The 18,828-nt window shown below is 42.5% G+C and overlaps 1 protein-coding gene across 3 annotated transcripts in view; it reads right to left on the bottom strand.

Moving 5' to 3' along the window:
* Positions 1-63: 63 nt before the first annotated feature.
* larp1 (La ribonucleoprotein 1, translational regulator) overlaps positions 64-18,828 on the bottom strand; it is a 45,595-nt gene continuing 26,830 nt past the window's right edge. For 2 of the 3 annotated variants that reach the window (XM_070843158.1, XM_070843156.1), the window contains 17 exons: positions 17,746-17,929; positions 16,050-16,184; positions 15,341-15,493; positions 12,467-12,629; positions 11,412-11,556; positions 10,078-10,252; positions 9,688-9,866; positions 9,148-9,249; positions 8,369-8,695; positions 6,785-6,908; positions 6,102-6,307; positions 5,862-5,968; positions 4,773-4,930; positions 4,515-4,659; positions 4,278-4,387; positions 3,960-4,087; positions 64-3,764 (listed from right to left, as the gene is read on the bottom strand). In XM_070843158.1, coding sequence (XP_070699259.1) covers positions 3,561-3,764; positions 3,960-4,087; positions 4,278-4,387; positions 4,515-4,659; positions 4,773-4,930; positions 5,862-5,968; positions 6,102-6,307; positions 6,785-6,908; positions 8,369-8,695; positions 9,148-9,249; positions 9,688-9,866; positions 10,078-10,252; positions 11,412-11,556; positions 12,467-12,629; positions 15,341-15,493; positions 16,050-16,184; positions 17,746-17,929 — 2,745 coding nt within the window. In that variant the 3' untranslated portion in view covers positions 64-3,560. The remainder of the gene's footprint in view (positions 3,765-3,959; positions 4,088-4,277; positions 4,388-4,514; positions 4,660-4,772; positions 4,931-5,861; positions 5,969-6,101; positions 6,308-6,784; positions 6,909-8,368; positions 8,696-9,147; positions 9,250-9,687; positions 9,867-10,077; positions 10,253-11,411; positions 11,557-12,466; positions 12,630-15,340; positions 15,494-16,049; positions 16,185-17,745; positions 17,930-18,828) is intronic. The other variant, XM_070843157.1, reaches the window with a different exon arrangement.

The following is an 18,828-nucleotide window of genomic DNA, read 5'->3' on the forward strand; positions in this document are numbered from 1 at the left end:
CTCTGTACACTTCATTCATTCACACTCTCATGCATGACAGAAATGACGACTCCAGAGCCGATGTTTGAGGTTTTTTTGTCCGTTTTGTGTTTTTTTTCTTTATTAAGGAAAAGCATAATTACTACAAATTACAAATAACACTAATAGCGAATCACATCAGCCTACAAAGCAGATATTATGAATATTAAATGTTATAATACAAGATCTCATTCAAGTATTTTACATTTTTCCATTTTATATATTTTTTTGTTCCTTTTTTCCTTGTTTTCATCTTTTTTTCCTCATGACAAGCCTAGGATATTGTAATGTAATGAACTATTTTAATGGTTCATATACAGTTATATCTTATTCATATGGCTTTATGGAATTTTGTCCTTTTTTTTCAGTCTCCAGACATCATAACCAGCCATATTCCTCTGAGCGACATCACAAACCCCATTTCTCGTTTTATGCTCCTCCCTCCATTTCCACGTCCATCACTCATCTCTCTCCAGTGTCCGGCCAGCTGGCCATGTCCATGTAAAACTGACGAGCTGAGGGTGCAGCGCCCCCTGTAGTTTGTTTGGACAGCTAGCAGCAGTTCTATGCTGATAGAGAAGGCTGAAAACTCCCAGACACCTGAAACCCCCAAAATGTCCGGTGGCAGGTGATAATCACATTAGAGAGAGGGATTGTGTGACTGTCCTGGAAGAACCCCCCCAGCGGCAGTCTGCCATGTCTGCAGCCACACACCAGCTCACCCATTCAAAGGCTTCACTGGTTTTGGGAAATGCATGTTTTCCTTGTCTGAATATTATGTAGCTCTTATTTTTCTGTCTTTAAACCTCCAGTAAACACTTAAATGCATCAACTGTAAGCCTCTGAAACTGACCCAAATCTCCCTGAAGATAAACCAACAAAACAAAGAGAAAAAAAAACAAGTACAGCTTTGCTTTGCATTTTCATGTTTCCAACAATTCTGGATGTAGAGGAAGAAACCGAGGAACAGAAACACTGACGGGACACTTTGCTGGAACGTCAACCAGCAGGCTGAATGAGCCTTACGGAAAGAAACCAAGACTAATGAAAACCAGAGACAGTTTCATCTAAAAATAGTCAGCCTTCTTCCAAACTCTTAATTCCTCAAATGCACTTTTTCTATTAACTCGTGGCTGTGGTGTTTCACAGTAGATAGCTCATCCACCGGGAGCAAAAACTTTGCAACAAAAATTGCAGTATGTCAACGGAAAGCAGATCAATTCACAGACCATCTGGATATCCACGTGTGTATTAAGACTTATCCAGAATTTTATGAACTTCTTGTTCAATTTAAACACCAGAATCTAATCATTTCTGTGCATTTTCAGACTTTGCAGACTTAGTGTTTGTAGAAACCTGGAGGCTGAAGACTTAAATTTGCTTGAGTCATGTTAGCAGTTAAGTGTTGGAAATGCTGCTCTGTCAAGAAAAAAAAAGAGCAAATTAACTGATTTCAACGTGAAATACTTTAAGTTTACAGATTTAGTTCTTGCACTTAATACCTGTTGACGCCCTGATTTCAACTTTCCCTTTTGTGTTGTGAATTATGTTCCCGTTTCTGAAATCCACGGATGTTTTAACAGCCTGACACAAACCCCTCCTCCACCATGACGACGACGCTAGAAACACTGCAAATTGAAATTAAAAAGCATTAAAAGATAATCATGAGACAATTTAAAAAAAAAAAAGTTCAAGAGTACATACATGTGTAAGGCAAATATATAATCTGTTCTATAAACAAAACAAGTAGCAGGGAGCTGTTATCATTTCTCTTCATGTCAAATTCACATTTACATTAGTGGAGGAAAAAAGAATCACTCTTCTATTTGATATCATCAGTACTCGAGTTGGATAAAGATTTAAGTTCTCCACACAGCTGACTGTAGGAAGTGTGACGACTGAACTGAACAGAGTGCGAACGAACAAACAACTCCACTTTCTCCACGAGGCAAGACATCGGGCTGTGTGAGAGTTTTATATTCCATTTGCTCACGCTGCTACATTTGTACCTGCGTGCGTCAGTGTTCATGCCTGTAACTGATGTGTGTGTGTGTGTGTGTGTGTGTGAGAAATGGGAAGAGGTGGTGAGCGCCCGAGGCCCCATCAAGCCTAGGCCGAGCAAACTTCAGTTTAACAGTGAAGTCAGAGGCCAAAATGTCTGAGCCTCATCGGCGTCTCCACCCAGAGCACCTGCGACAGAGCACGACGGCCCTCCTCGTAACCATCGCTTCTTCAAGTAATCCGGATTGATGATTCCAGTCCTGATCGTCACTATCGTCAACTGATGGATGGATGTCAAACGGATGGATGAACGGATGGATGCAGCTCGTCTGACGGGGAGGTGCAGGGGGAGAGAGAGGAAGTCAGGAAGCGCCCAAAGTGAGACCATCTAGGCCCAACTTTCCACCCCACTTGTTTGTTTTTTCTTTTGGTGGGGGGGGGGGGGGGGGGAGGGGTGACGAACGTCCACCAGGTTGACGCGTTTCAGCACAAAAAGCCACGACTTGCAAACACAAGGAAGAATTACAGGACTTGTAACAGACTGAGTGACACGTGGAAGACAGTTCAGAAAGGGTGACGGAGGGGAGTGAGGGTGGCTGGGGGGGGGGGTGGAGAACAGTTTGGCAGGCAGAGCACCACCTAGTGGCCTCTGCTGGAAATGGTGACTGGATACGTGGGTGATTTCAATGCTGTACAATCGACAATAAGGTGGCGGGCAAGTTAGAAGCAGTAAAACCATTAAAATAAGGCAACTTTCAATGATCATGTCCATACTGAGGGATCGTTCAAGTCTTTTTTTCCTCTATTTTTATCATTTGGTTCTTTTATATTTCCCCCCTCAATGTCCAGCGGTAAAGTAAATGAAATATTTTTTTTAATTTTCAGCCCCTCAACTGTGAGTACTGGGGGCTCTGCGGATGGAAATGTCAGTCGCTCGGTTCAAACCACTTTGGTCCAGTTGGATGTCCGGAGCAGCACGGCCTCCAGCGGGCCGCTAGCAGGGCTTTCAGATGCTCAGTGTTGTTCAAACTATTTCCAAGTCTCCAATCTCACCACATGCCGAAGAAATAATAATCATAAATCTGAGATCTGGGCGAGGAATCAAATATCTTTCAGCCAGCAGGACAGTGACGATCAAAGAGGGGTCCCAGTGACAGAGAGGAGGGTCAACATGAAAATGTGTTTATTTGTAAAAAAAAAAAAAAAAAAAAGGAAACTGAATCATCACTAAGCCATCCACCGTGTGGACTGGTAATGATTTGTTAAAAAGAAAAAAAGTGTTTGACACCTCATCTATTCCTTGCCTCATTAAGACAAAAAAGGTATTTTGTTTTCCAAAAACTTAAAACTAATTAATAAACCATATTAATTATTTGTCCTCCTTATCTCTCAAAGTTGTTGTGGGGGAAGAAAAAAAAAAAACTATTCTCATGCTTGAATGAAGAGCTCGATGCCCCCCTCCCCCCTCCTGTGGCGCAGAGAGAACCAGCGACTTGCAGACGAGGTTGTGTTGATCCATGTTGGCCAGTGAGGTTGTGGAGTTACTTCAGTGTCTTGGCATCTGGTGCGGGGTCAGCGGCGGGGGTCTTCTGGTTGGTGGGTTTGGCATCATCCCTGGCGGTGGGGGCGGGGCTGGGGCCTGAGCTGGCCTGGCTCTGGGGCCGGCTGGAGGGCTGAGAGGGGTGCCGGCGCCGACCGTCCCCGCTGGACGAGTGTCTTCTGCGGCGTCCTTCCTCCATAGGCGGCTGGGACCAGAAATAACCGAGTGGAAATTAGATGGGTTTTTTTTTTTACAAAGCACAACTACTTTTGGTCAGTGCATTTACATGCATTAAAGTCACCGAGTTACTCGGAGAGAGCAGGTTACACAGATAATCTAAGAATACCAACACAAAAAAAGAAACTTTAAAAGCAGCCTTTAAAAACAATATTTCACTTACATCAATTCTGAAATCCTCCAAACGTTTAAACTTGCTCAAGTACTCCTGCAGCTTGGGGTCAATCTCCAAGGTCTTGGCTTTGGAGTATTTAAGGAAAGCCCAGAACTTCTCCAGTCCATAAAGCTGGCCTGAGCACAGGAGACAGAAGAGTTAGTCCCAGTGGATTAAGGCGAGGCTGAAAGATGAAATCTTGAACACCATGGAATCATATTGGTGCCTCCCAGCTGACGCCGTGTTTGTTTGTGTTGTTTCACCGGCTGCATTCTGTGTCCTCTGATCTGTGCTTACTGTGTGATTTTTTTTTATTTGTTTTCTCACCAGCCTCGTAGTCTTTCATGGTCTCCTCCTGGAAGTCCTTAAAGATGTCTGGCCTGAACTTCCTCTCTAGACCGTAGCTGTAGTACCTGAACAGGCACTCCAAACCGTACCTGCAACACACACACTCATTAGGAATCACTCTGATGGTCTTCAAGTTTGACGATCACAAAAAAAAAGACAAAGCAACCAATTAAATGTCACACTGTAAATCCATCCATCAGTGGTCAGGGCTCCTACCTGTATCCTTCTATCCCGTCCTCCACCACCAGCTGCCTGAACTCCTCGTACATCTTCCTGTTGAAGTGATCTCGCAGGAAAAATGACCAGAAGCGGAAGAGCGTGTTCATCTCCTGTGATTGGCCGATTCCCAGCCGCTTTCGCTCTGTGATTGGTGGAGAGTAGAGAGAGATTTAAAAAAAATAAAATAACCACAGGAGGACAAGAAATCCCAAAGAAATGATAAAGTAGAAGAGAAAGAAGAAAACGTGTGCATACCATTTAGGCAGCGCCGGCGGTACTTGTGGTAAACGTGTTGCGTGAAGCCGTTCTCCTTGAGCAGCTCGTGTGATGGGTGCTGGAACTTAGGGAGGGACTGGGGTGTGCAGCCGACGTTACCCAGGACAGGGGTGCCCTCTGATGGGCTGGCGTTAGAGCTGAGAGGGAGAGAAACACATCAAATGTTAGAACTACCTGAGTGTGAGCTCATTTTCTGCAGCTTTACGTTTTTTAAGAAGCTCCTGGTTAAGAAGACTTAGATTAGGGTGAAATGGGAAACTGTAACTGTTGAATAACTAAACCCTGAATGTTGCCCCGCTCTGGCACAGTAAGCGACATTTCTGGCATTAAATTCTGAGGTTTAATGGATGCTGTGTTTGTCTTAAAGGGGTGTGTGGAGATAATTACGGTATAATGTCTGGCTTTTTTTGACTGTCTAATGAACTGAGCTGGATTTTTGAAACTGGAAAATGTCTGAATTTTAACAGCACTACATAAACACATGTTTGAATGTGTTTTAGAGCATTGTGAGCAGGATCTGTGCAGAGCAGGTTGTTTGATAGTTGAAAATAAATTTGTTAGTGATTTCTGGTGGACAAACTATGTATTGAAGAGACCAAATGATCTCTTTTGTATTTTTCTGTACTGCTATTTCTTATTAATGATAGTCTGCAACAAAAATGCTGATATTTATACGATAATCTATTTATTGGCCTTAGTCAAACAAAATGCTGCCCTGCCCTTAGCATTAGGGTTAGTTTGTCCACAGCACAGATTCAGGATCAGCGGCATGATTTATCTTTTGGAGGGTCTGACACTATACCTGGGGCATCAATTGTAATATCAAATTTTTATGTGAAAATATGAATATATAAATATCAAATGTATCAAAAAATGTTTAGAAAGATTTGTCCATTTATTTTTCCCAATGAGATTTAGAATTAGGAGAATCAGCTGTTACTGTATATATTCATTTATTGATTAGTTGGCTTGAATAAATGGCTAAATCTGTTTCTGAACTCTAATGTTTTACAACTAAAATCAGTCTTGGTACTATCCGAAGAAGGAGTGCAGAGCAGTGAGTCTCACCTGACAGAGGCAGTACGGGAGCGATGCTCTCTGGAGTCCATCACCCAGCCGACGTGACACTCCAAGGGTGGGTTGGAGCTGTGTCGGGTCTTCCTCTTCCTGGGCGTCTGAAATGTTACGGAGAATTAATTAAGTTGGTGGGTCAATCCAAATGTTAAGTGAGTGTGGGTTAAATCCCCCACAACCAGGCATTAACACCAAAATAAGCTCGATTTCACCGTCACACGGCAGCCATCTTACCTTGGCGTCGACTGGCCGACTTTCCTTCACCACTGGGTAGAAGCGCGGCGTCATAGTCTGGTCCTTCCGATGAGGTGTGCGAGGCGTGCGGGGCGTCCGGGCACTGCGGTAGTTGGGTGAGTCAGGCACGGTAGTTGGGAGCGAGCGAGCGATTGACGAGGGCTCAGGGGCACCGAAGAGTTTGTTTGCCAAAGCGTCTGTGGGGACTGAGGACACGAGGGAAGAGATTAGCTGTAAAGCAGCAAAAAACAGAGCCGCCTTCACCGGAGTATTTTCTAACCAGCAGCCTTAAGACTTTGAAAGCAACTTTAACCTTAACAAATCCTGAAATAAAACTCTGGAAAGACATCAAAGGGGACAATCTAACGTCACAACAGCAGTGATCTAATAGCTTAATTTATTTCTCAGTGTACAAACTCTGACTAACTTTACGATTTCTCTAAAAACAAAATGTGTCATTTAAATATTTTTTTTATTGGTAAAAGTATCCAGTTTTTCATAAGAAACTAGCAAAGATTACAGAGAGGACAGACAAAACAGTATTTTGTGTAGCAGAGATGCGTTTTGTTCAGTATCTTTTTTTTTTTTGATGATAAAACTTTGAAACTTGTAACCTGAAAGTTTCAGATTCATCCTGTCAGTGTATTACATCGTTTCTGTTTTGTATGTTTTCGTGTCCTTACTCTGATGGGGTCGAGGGGGGCCTGGTGGGACTTCCTGGTTGGGGTCGACGGGGGGTTCAGGGGTCAGGCAGTCAAACTCTTCACGGCTGATCAGATGAACCTTCTTGAAATTCTCCACCTCTTGCTGTAAAAGGAAGGAAAACAGGCATAGATGTGATTACGTCTTCTCTTTGCTATAACTCCAGCAGTAAAACATCTGTAGATTGGCAGTTCATTTCAGCTAAAAGGATTCTTTCACAAAGAGGCATGTAAAGAGTTTGCTGGCAAATACAGACAACACATCTCTCAATAAAAACGCATTAAAAATAATCATATATATTTTAGTAAATGTCTTGAGTTTCAGCACAGTGTGTAATTACATTAAGAGCGGAAAAAAAAAAAAAAAAAAATCAGTCAAAGAAACAAAACTAACTGGATCATCAACAGACCTTATCTGCAGTAATCTGGAAATTGAGATGCAACAGCAAAACATGGCTGCCAAAAACACTCTTTTCACCCTCATGTTGATGCCTATTACTGCTCTGACACGAGTTCACCTACCCGCTGGGTTACATCAACGTACAAACCCTGAATTTTCCATGTGTGAAAACCTCCCAATAACAAAACCGTTAATGCTCCTCCTACAGCGGAAACTCAGTTTAAATCTCATACAAACACACAACAAATCTCATCTACTGCTCTGATTATTTGAAGATGATCATGTGCGACTCACACTCGCCCCTTCAGTCCACCAAGCATCCTCAGAGCTTTGAGCGTCCATCTTTGTTCTCCCTGCAGCTCGACCCCTCAGGCCGAGGCCTTGTATTCGGGGTTTATTTATAAACACGCGCCCTCTGTTGCACACGCAGCTGGACGTGTGCTGGCGAGCACGTGAAGGTCCCACACTGCGCTCAACAATGCAACAATGGGCGGCGATGACAATGACGACAAAACAAAACAAACTTTCTGTTCATGTGTTCTGTTCATATGTCCAGAAACAGCTCTAACTGAAGAAGAATAAATCTACTCATCATCTGGTCTTGGACAGAAACACCTCCAATATGACTCTGACGTAACGCGGAAGCTGTCAGAAGAGCCTGCCTTGAGTTGTGTATGAGTGGAGTCCTCATTTTTAATCAGAGGTGAAGTTTTTATGACCAAAATTTGCAATTTATCTGCATTTATCTTAATAATTAAAAAGAATTAAATAAAGGAATTTTGTGAGGTGCCAACATCCCCACGAGACTTCATCTACTGGTAATGTGGTCGTCAGTGCCTACTTGTAGTACAAACGCATTACTTTTGAGTGGGTTGTGACATAATATTATATTAAGAATTGGTTTAACACCGATCTACTTACAAAGAATTAGAAAGTGGTATTTATTTGGTGAAAATCATACAAATCCCAAAAACTGAACCTCATCTGTAATTTAATTCTAATTTGATACCACTGTGAAGACGTCACATATCGAAGGACGCAGTTAATATTGGTTGGGGGGGGTAGCTTGATTGACAGGCCCTCCAGCCTCCCTCCCTTACCAGTAATGGTAGATTCAAACACTCGCACCTTGGCTGTAAATAATTCATAGGTCAAAATAGCCTCACCTTGATGGTGGCGTATTCGGGCTCGTACGTGTCGTCCCACAGGTCCTGCTCGTAGTAGAAGAGCCCATCATTGATCACCTTGACCAGCTCGTTGGACAGTTTGGAGCGCGATGTGTGGTGTCCCGTGCGGTCGCCCCCCGGATGCTTCCTCAGATAGGGCGGCGTCTGTGTCACAATCAAGATCTTGTTGACGTCGTGATCGTCGATCTCGCCGTCCGTCTCTTCGTCCGACCAGTCGGTGAAGGTGTTGCGCCGCCCGTCCATCTGTTCCATCTCTTCGTCGAACATGAAGTCGAGCTCCTCCGGTTCGTCCTGCTCCGCTCCGTCCTGATCAGAGTTAAAAAAAATCAAAACCAAGAAAAGAAATGATTAGAAGGTGTTTATGTTTGAACACTTCCTGAATTTAATTCGGGAAATTATTAAGAAGTGCAAGAAATAGTAACGACTGGTCGATTAACTGAACAGTGATAATGAATTAGTAATTCAAAGCGATTCATCAGGCAAAAATACTCCCTGCTTCCAGCTTCTCAGATGTGAGGATCATTTCATATCCTTTTAAATTCAATAACTGAGTTTTTAGATTGGTCAGATAAAATGAGAAATTAATTAAAATTTTCTGACAATTTAATTAATTAAAATGATTAATTGACAGAATAAAAAGATGAAAATCAGTTCTTCTCAAAACAACAGAAAGACTTAGAAGTCCAAAGTTTTGATCTTCGAAGAATAATTAGTGTAATATATAGTATGATAGCAGTTTGACACACTGCCTTCCTCACCTTATTATTTCCTGATGTAGCAGGAGAGGGCGAGGGGCCGGGCTGGAGCACCGGGGAGCGATTTGTGTCGTCCTTTTCCTTCTGCTGCTGCAATGAGGGGGCCTTCATCAGTCACACCAACACCAACCACACAAGACAGGGGAGGAGGAGGGGGAGGAAGTGGGTACGAACAGAAGTGTAATGGATGGAGGAATGGACACCGAAATGAAAAGAATAAGATGAGGAAAAGGTAAACTGCAAAAAAATAATAATACATGAAATAAAAAAGGACAGATGTGCTGAACTAAATAAGGTAATACATAAGGTAAATTAAAAAAAACGGATCCATGTGGCTGTGAAGATGTACCTCATTGGTTCTACATAAAGAATGCCTGATGGATGCTTGCAAGCATAAATGTGTGTATTTTATTGGAATATTTTTCTTTGACTTTCCAGCAACACACATTTGCTGCTGGCAAGTGACCACGAGGCATCATGGTCCATGTAAAACCACTGAATGGAAAACTTAACATGATCATAGTGAGTGGTCCTGAATTTCACCTTCTCTGTGCTGACCTTGGGTCTGGCCGGGGAGGGTCTGGGCCTCTTCTTGACCTCAATCCAGGACTCAGAGTCCAGGTCGGGGAGGCTGGCGGAGAGGCCCTTGGGCATCGTCTTGAGGTTGGAGATGTCTGGTTCAGTCTTGGTCTGCTTTACGGGAGTAGAAACCCTGGGAGACCCTGCAGCAGACAGAGAGGGGCACAGAGAACATATTTTATGATTACTTACATAGGCATTATTCTTTTTCTGAGAGATTTAAAACGGCAAAATTATGTCAAAAACACAATTGTAGGCATTTTGACTGTAATCTTGAATGGAAAATAAGGCAGATTACTCTTTTTCTTACTTTTTGTCCCATATTTCAGTGCAACATTAGACAAGTGTGTTCACCTTTGGGCTCCTCGGTCATCTGTCTCGGGACAAACTCAGCGCAGTGGATTAGCTGAGAGAAATCGGTGTGGGTGTGGTTAGGCATGGCCAGGCCTGGCAGGGGCCACTTCTCTGGGTCCACCTTCCGACGGATCTTCATGTCGATCACTTCCACTTCCTTACTGTCCTTCAAAGCCTGATGGGAGAGGTGATGGGGCAGTTAGTCTGTGCAATAACAAAAACACAGCTCTATCTCAGCAGCCCTACATGGACCCACGTGGGGAATGTTAAATTCTGATGACAGACAGCGTACGTGCTGTGTTTATTTATCTTCTCTAGAGTGATAAAGAGCTCTGGGAAGAAAAAAAAAAAAAAACTGATAATGGGCATTGTTGCTGCAGGCTGCTACTGGACCTGCTGAAATATCAGAGGAAATCCCCGTCGCTGCTCGTGTTACTGTGATTACAAAATGATGCTGCATAACTACAGAGATTGTTTGACAGCAGATGAATTAAGTAATCATTTAGCTCATTATATCAATAGTAGCTTTTAAAAGATGAATGTGAGTCAAAAGTGAAGATCAGACCAGGATTAACATGCAACTTTGGTGATCCGATCACAAGTGGAGAGCTCCAAGAACAGAGATCCAGTCACTTAGACCACATTCAGAGGTGGTCTGGGCTGCATATGACCACGTTCTTTTAGAAGTGTGTGTATGTGTGTGTGTTCTTGGCCACGTTGAAGGACTGCCTACTAGACTGACGTCCTCTGCCTGAGCAGAAGGTACGCAGAGATTAAGGCGATTTTACCAACTTACTATCAGAACTAAAACAGATTATAAGGTAATTTGTAGAATCTGCACCTGCGGCGCATTTAAAGATGTTTCTGGTCGAGCAGCATGTCCCACTGAGCCCCGTTAAGCTGCACGAGTTACGGACAGACGCACAGATCTGACACCGCACATCTGTTTCCCATGTGCCTGCTGACCAAAACTTTACTCTGTGCTCCATAACAGTAGTTAACATTATGGATATGATATGAATATACCATATGACGATATTAAAATAATGTTGAACTGAATACAATCCTGTGATACTGGCACACCAGGCACAGACACACACAGACTTTTGTTAAAGAGCCATTGTTTGAATAGCAAACGCTGACACTAAATAGACTTTTTGAATGTTTAAATATTTTCAAAAAAATGCTAACACATAAAATGCTATAATTATGATTGGTCAAATGACATACATGCTTATTTGCATATAGAGCTGGAAAGTGAGATCAGGTCACAAGCACACACTGGAGACACATTTTCATATCAGGAACAAACAGAGCCAAAGAAATGTGCTTACTTCCAGAATGAGGCTGACGTCGGTGGTGAGGGCCTGAACTCTGTGGAAACTGGCAATGAGTCCGACGGGCAGGAAGCCCTCCTGATCCATCTTCCTCCTCAGGAAGAAGTCACGCTCCAGGTTGTCCAGGCTAAAGTAGTACTCACTACAGGGGGCAGAGACACGGGGAAACACACGGTCAGCATTATCCAGTAGGCACTAACACATCAGCTGCTCCCTTGCGTCTAAAATGGCAGAGAGGGACTAAGACGTAAGGAAAAGACAAAAGTGAGGGAGATGAAGTGGAAGGTAGTGTCACAAGTAACCATAGACCTTCAAAAGAACCACTAATAGACAACAGCATATTTGAAAGGGTTTCGAAGTCTCCAAGTTCCTTGATAGAGATTTTAAACTGAAGGGGGCACTGGGTGCACACAATGAAAACATCTCATCTCACCACGTAATGACTTAATCTGCCAAACAGGTCTCAATTGTGCTCAAGTGACATTTGTTTGTTTAAGATGGGTCAATCCAACTGACCCATCCTGAAAGGTTTATTACCGTTTAAGGTATTTTTAGAGTAAAGGTTCTCTCAAAGTCTAAAACCATTGAATTCACTAATCTTGCACAAATGGCCGGCTTGTAGTCTGAATTGTAGACAGGTAAGAAGTTCTTCGTCTTATTCTCTGGGCAAAAGTTAACAGCTGGACACGTGATTCGATTATTCAATCATTTAATCAATATCCAACTTGACCAAGAGATACTGACGAAGTTAAATACCTGAATATTGCCTAGAACGTACTGTCCGCACAGCTGTGTCTGTCCATCAGACAAGGCTATGTGTATTCATTCATTTTTGCTTCAATGCTGAGATCAGAGTTGTGAAAGTTGTCTCCACTGTTTAGTCAGAGAAGAGACATGAAAAGCTCATCACCTCTACAGCACGTCTGCATGTTGCAGCCTGCACTACAACCAAAACCTGGAACCACAGCTACTGCTAGAAACCTCTGCTCTATTTGTTATTCTGCTCTGCGTTTTGCATTGTCAGGTCCATGTGGGACAGAAGCTAAACTTACATCTGCCTCTTGATGTAGTCCTTCAGCAGGTCCTGATCGACGGAGTAAAGGTCGTTGCTGCTCATGTTGTCGTAGTAGTAGGTCACTGTGTTGCCAAACTTCTGGCCGTAGGCAGCGTCTTTCATATCGTAGGACTTGTAGCCGTAGTGGTAGTCATAGTGGCCTTAAGGAGAGAAACAGTGAGGTGGGACAGACAGATTCAGATCAGAACCTCAAACCTTATTTACGCTTCACTGAATAAGATCTTGTCAAGTGAAATGAAGCACAAACTAAGAATGCATTTTAGACAACACATGACAACAGCTGTTTGCATTTCCTGATTCCTCTGAATATTTCAGTGCCGTTTAGACCATTTATTTTGACAGTTCTCAGATCCTTCTTATCTGATTCTTGTTTTCAGAGTGCCTCTTTCTCCACTGGTGAATCTTTTTCTGCTAAGCCATCCACACGTGCTTTGTTTTGCAGCTTCTGTAGTTACACAGTTGGTTAAAATCTAACGGTTGGTGAACACAGTGTTCCTAAATCAAGCCGAATTTTTAGGACAAGGCCACTTTGGCCTTTGATAAATACAAATCTGTTGGGGAGTTGCAGCCAAAATGTAGAGCACCAGGGCCAAAACCAATGGTGCAACAACAATATGTGATATTATATAGTATGAAGAAAAAACGGTATAAAATCAACAATTAGGAGTTAGTGTTAAAAACATTGAACATTAGAAATAAACTACATTAGAAATAAAACTGCATGTTGCTCTTTTTATAGCTAATAAAGCATATAAAAGTATACTAAAATTAAGTCTTAACTGTATTTGAAAAAGCATTAAATAACAATTACAGAACAGGCCTCCTACAGCTCCTGTGTTTGTGGTTCCACTTTAGTGCAGACAGTATAAAAACAGAGATATCCAAAAATGTCAGACAGCAGATCTCAACACTGACAGATACAGAATGAGTGTGTAGCCCAGTATGAGCACACAGAGCCAAATAAACAACACACTAAGACAAAGTTCATCTGCTCAGCGTTAACTCTGACCGTTTCTTCAGTGCTGCTGAAAGTCAACATGTCCTTTGGAGACGGGGGGGATGTAACACTGGAACCTAATGGACAATCACCCTTTGTTTTCTCACACACACTTTTCTTCCCTCTTACAAATTTCACGAGGTGCCCATGCTTTCTCTACCACTGTCTGGGGAGGGAAGTGAGGAAGGAGGAAGGAGGAGTCAGCAAACAGAGAGCGATTGAGTAAGAGGGGAGTGTGCGGAGGGGAGAGGGTAAGGGGAGACAATGTGTAGGAGAGGAGAATGAACAACAAGGGAGGAGAGAGGGAGGATCCTGCCAAAACCAACAGGCTTTCGGGGGAAACCTGCTTCTCCTGCTGAATCCAAGGCCTTCTCTCATTCCAACACTCTCTGGTTGTTATTGCACTTTTCTTTTTTCACTTTAGGCTCAGAGGGGCCAGTTTAGGATCACCAGCCACCCAGTGTGAGAGCAGAGTCAGCCCACACACAACCAACACCACACAGGACATAAACCTGGCTTGATTAGGTCACGCAATGGTTGTGCTTTTCTACTTTTTAGCAAGAGGATGATGAAGAATATTCAAATGAGCATATTGACATTTTGGAAAATATGCTTATTTTCATTTTTAGATGACACGCTTGGGATCGCTCTCAAGTCTGCACGCTAAATAAGAAGCTATAGCCAGCAGTCCATACAGGTAAACAATCATAACGACAGACAGCAGGGGAAACAGCGAGCCTGGCTCTGTCCCAAGTTTATAAAAACCTGCCTACCTGCCTCTAAATATGATGACTAACCCTGGGAAGTCACCGAGGCCGTTTACAGAGAAATACAGTAGTCATATTACGTAACTCCTCTTAAAACTGCAAGTCGTTGTTTTGACATGTCTTTTGCCATTAAAGCGCCATTTATATTTTACGTGCTGCTTGTTCAGGGAATAAGTCTAAGTTCCTGTTTGTAAGGCTGAAAGCGCACTTTGTCTGCTTTATTGGATGAAGGTGCTCCAGGTGATAAACTCAGTTTGTGGCATTTCCCATGTTTATTAGCACAGGTTTTAGGTTTAGCTGATAATATACATGATCATCAAGTAGCTGAGGCCTGTTTGGGACCGACTGATCCACTATGGGACCAAACGAGGCTTTAAGAAGCCAAACTGTTCCCACATTACTGATGTTGTGTTACTGTTGTCTTTTATCCAAAGCTTTTTAACTTTAAGGTTGCTGTGACTAGAGTGTAGAGTGCTCATCTCTACCATCCAAATATCCAACTTTTGACAAAAAACACTGGCAATGTGGTGTGATTAACTACTCATAATACTTTGTTAAGCAATTCAACTTATAGAGTACAGCTTCTTATTACTATCAGTCACTATCAGTGTTATTATATTATTTGTACCACCAGCCTGTGTGTGTACGAGTAGTTTTGTTTGCCGTTTTGCTTCAATGCTGAGATCAGAGTTGTTTAAGTTCTCTTCATTGATGTTTAGTCAGAGAAGAGACATGAGGAGCTCATCACCTCTACAGCACGTCTGCAGGTTAGATCTGACTGATAAATCCTTAGTACAGTGTACACATATGACCTGGTGGCCTGTTTTTCCTGTGTGTTTCAGTTTGCATGTACTCTCCCTCACTGTGCATTGTTCATGTTTGAGTATCAGCATGTGCACAGACACAGTAACTAAACTGATACGAGAACAGTCTCTGTGATGACAGACACATAAGTTGTACACTGGTGAGATCCTCACCAGTGCCACATAAAAAAAGGCCAGGAAAAGAAAGCTTGATTTTCTAAACTTTTCTGACTTTGATTAAAGACACTAAAAACACAACTTTACTTCCAGAAAAACCAACATACCTCTGGCGCCACCTCTGCCTCGCCCCCGGCCTCTTCCTCTTCCGCGTCCGCGACCTCTGAACCCTCCGCGGAACGGCGCCCCCTCGCTCTTCACACTGGACACCTCGTCGTGGTCGTCACGCCACTCCCGCTCGTACTTTTGACTGTGCCAGTCTGCAGGGAAAGGACAAACACATCACCACATTAGACCAGCAGAACAAAACGAATATCAAATAGAGGTTGACGTAGACAATGTTGTAAAAGCCAAACTGATGACGAAGGGGATTCGGATAGAGCAGAAGTTATCATTACTAGTTTACCTTTAACTTCGTCTTCTTCAAACTAACAGATCAAAACAGATCAAATGTCTTAGTTTCCTCTTTGAAAATGAGAAACCAAGTTTTTTGTGTGTACGTTTAAATAGCTGAACTATCAAAGCAGAAGTAGCAGATTATAGTAGGAGCACAGATCTCTCCACATCCTGCTGCTGAGTCATGCACACGGTCTCAGCAGTAATACAGACGCATCCTGCACAACTAATTAAAATCTGCTGCCACATGTTATCACAAGTCAAACAGCATTAGCCAATTACCAGGTGGGATTTCTTCACCTCATGTCATTCTCAGATATTTTTCTTGTAACTGTGAGACAGCAGACAGGCGCTACCTGTCGCCTACAGTGAGTAACACATGCTGCCTCGCTTTGGCTCACAGCGATGGCACAGACTTACCTCTCAGGTCGTTCCTGGCGTTGGGGGGCAGACGGGGGTTTTCATTCTGTCTGCTGTTGTTCCTGGAGGCCGAGCGCTCCCTAGGACCCTCGGACTTCACCTCGATCATCAGGGGAACCCACTTCTGCTTGTTTCCTGTTTGTGGCACCATGCAGAGGCAACATGGTTAGAAAAAGCAGACATTCATTTGTTTGAGTCATTTAAAGCCTTAATTGAGATTCCAATTCTAAACGGTGTCTGCAGGAACCACACAGACTTGTTGTGCTCCTTCACAACCTTGTTTTGCATTGGAAATAAATTATCAGGGCAAGGTTAATTTTTAGCTAAACGTACGTTTATTTTCTGCCTAAAATGCATTTCAACTTTTGTATATTTTGAGCAATTTCCCAGATTTATCAAAAGTCACAAAACAAAAACCTTCCTGATGCTGATTCGAGAGAAACCACTATCAACACTCGATGGTAAAGATGACTTACACCTTTCAGCTACAGACAGACGAAAGGATGAACGGTATAGACAATGTAGTAGTGTAGTAAATGTGGTGCAGCTATTGATGGTAAAATAGCACCAAGTCTTCTGCAGTACCGCAGCTGGCCAGCAGAGTGCACCAGCGACCTGCTGTGTAAAACAACATCTGGCTGTGGGGGTGTTGTGTGGATTTGTGTGTGTGTGTGAATGTGACCAATATCACATGCAATGAGAGGGAGGAAATGACGGCCAGTTTTAAGCGACGTGGCCTTGCGTCTATGTGCTGAGTAGGTATGGGAAGGAGGGACAGCATAAAGGGAGAAAAGCAACACATTGTTATTTTTAGATATCTGGACAGCAGCAATGTGAGAAATCAGTTTGTGAAACAGCTCAAACAGCAAGATGATCGACCAAAAGATCAGACCTGCCGGAAATCCATTTGCCAACAATCAACAGCTGTATTGTTGATTATTTGAGGGAGGTCCAAGCTTCATTTATCACACAAACAATAACCTAGTATCCCAATTCTGACATTGGCCCGCGGTGACCAATTTTAGGTTTAAATTGGACTTTATCTGCTCAGCCCTGCATGAGAGTTCTGGGAGTGATTTTTTTTTGTTTTGTTTTGCTTGTTTGGGCTTCAATGCTGAGATCAGAGTTGTTTAAGTTCTCTTCATTGATGTTTAGTCAGAGAAGAGACATGAAGAGCTCATCACCTCTACAGCACGTCTGCAGGTTAGATCTGACTGATGCGTCTCCGGTCCACATAAGAAACGTGGACTTTTCTGTGACTAATTTAGCAGATTATGAAAAACTCTCATGCAAAGATGACAAGGTTTCAAAAATAGTGGGGAAAACCCCAAAAGTCTTGAATGGAGTATTTACCTGAAAACTGTTTTAAAAAAAAAAAAAAAAAAGTGTTTTAGCTTTTAATGATCGATCAGAATCAATGCACAACCAATTCCAATAATCTCTTTAGTATTATGAAATGCTTAAAGGAGCAAAAAAATTGAGGACAAAAGTATGAAATAAATAATCACAGAAAAACTCAACAAATTGAAGTTTATATCTTGTGGTTAAGAGTCTATTGCTCACTAGAAAGGCCTCGTTTGTCACCTTCATCAAACATCCTCTATATGACGGCTATTTCATGACATCTCAAAGTAAGGTGTTATCATGGTGACTATTTGTGCCACTGGCTCACACCGATTGTCATATCCATATTCACCTTTTTTCTTCGGTCCATTCTTCTGGGTGTCGTCGTCGCCGTTCTTCTCCTCTCCAGAGTCGTCCGATTTGGCCTTCAGGTTCTCCTTGCTCTCTTCGATGCTCTCTCTCTTCTCTTTTGACTCCTTCCTCGTCGACGTCGTTGTCGTTGTCGTCGTCGTCGTCGTCGTCGTCCTCTTGGGAGCCTGGAGGGGAAACAGGTTCAGCGACATTTAGGGAGGAGCCTTACATTTATACATCCATCAAAGGAGACTTATTCAAACAAGACAGGAATTAAAGGGGACTTTGCACAAAACTATTTTGAGTAACACATTTTTACAGGACATGAAATTAGCTGGAATTAGTGCCAGTGCATTAGAGCTTAACCCCTCCACTGAACAGTAATAGTCCAATCCTAGCTTAGCAACATAACTCACTGTCAGCATACGTCTGTGCTGGTTTGTCATGCTTTGGATTTCTAAGTATGTGAAAGTGGTAAGAATGGAGCTCTGATCGGAGAGATACTTGGTATGCAGAGAGTTAAGGGCGTAGTCTTAACTTTTAGCTTTTCCAAAACCATAAACTTTGACTTTTTGCCTATAACATGTAGCTTTAGCTTCAGTCATTTGGCATGTGAAAGTAGCTTCTAAAAGCTGTTGTCGTAATTTCAGCCAGCTAGAAAAAAGAAGCTCTGGTTACCTGCTTGGAATTAAGGAACAATTATGTCAAGACTTAGTAGGAATTTCAGGTTTTTAAGAGTAAATTCAAGCACTGTCAAGGTCTCTAAACCCAGGTTTGCCAGACTATCAAAACCGTTATCGTCACATCTAAATTGTTACTATTAATGCAACTGCGAAATATATAGTTTACTGAATTCCTTTACAATCACAGCAATCAATATACATATATTGTTACTTGCTTTATTTTAGACAAAAAAACAAATATAACGACAAGAAGGTTTCTGGTTCACATGAGCCACTGTATAGATAAAACACCGGATTATGTTAAAAACCACACATTGTTCGAGGCATGTAATCAAATTCACACATGTTCCTAATGCTGAAAACATACGGTTTAAAATTAAGTATTTTTCTTGACTTTGTAT

Source organism: Pempheris klunzingeri, chromosome 14, assembly GCF_042242105.1.
Source record: "Pempheris klunzingeri isolate RE-2024b chromosome 14, fPemKlu1.hap1, whole genome shotgun sequence".
NCBI classification, from domain to species: domain Eukaryota; kingdom Metazoa; phylum Chordata; class Actinopteri; order Acropomatiformes; family Pempheridae; genus Pempheris; species Pempheris klunzingeri.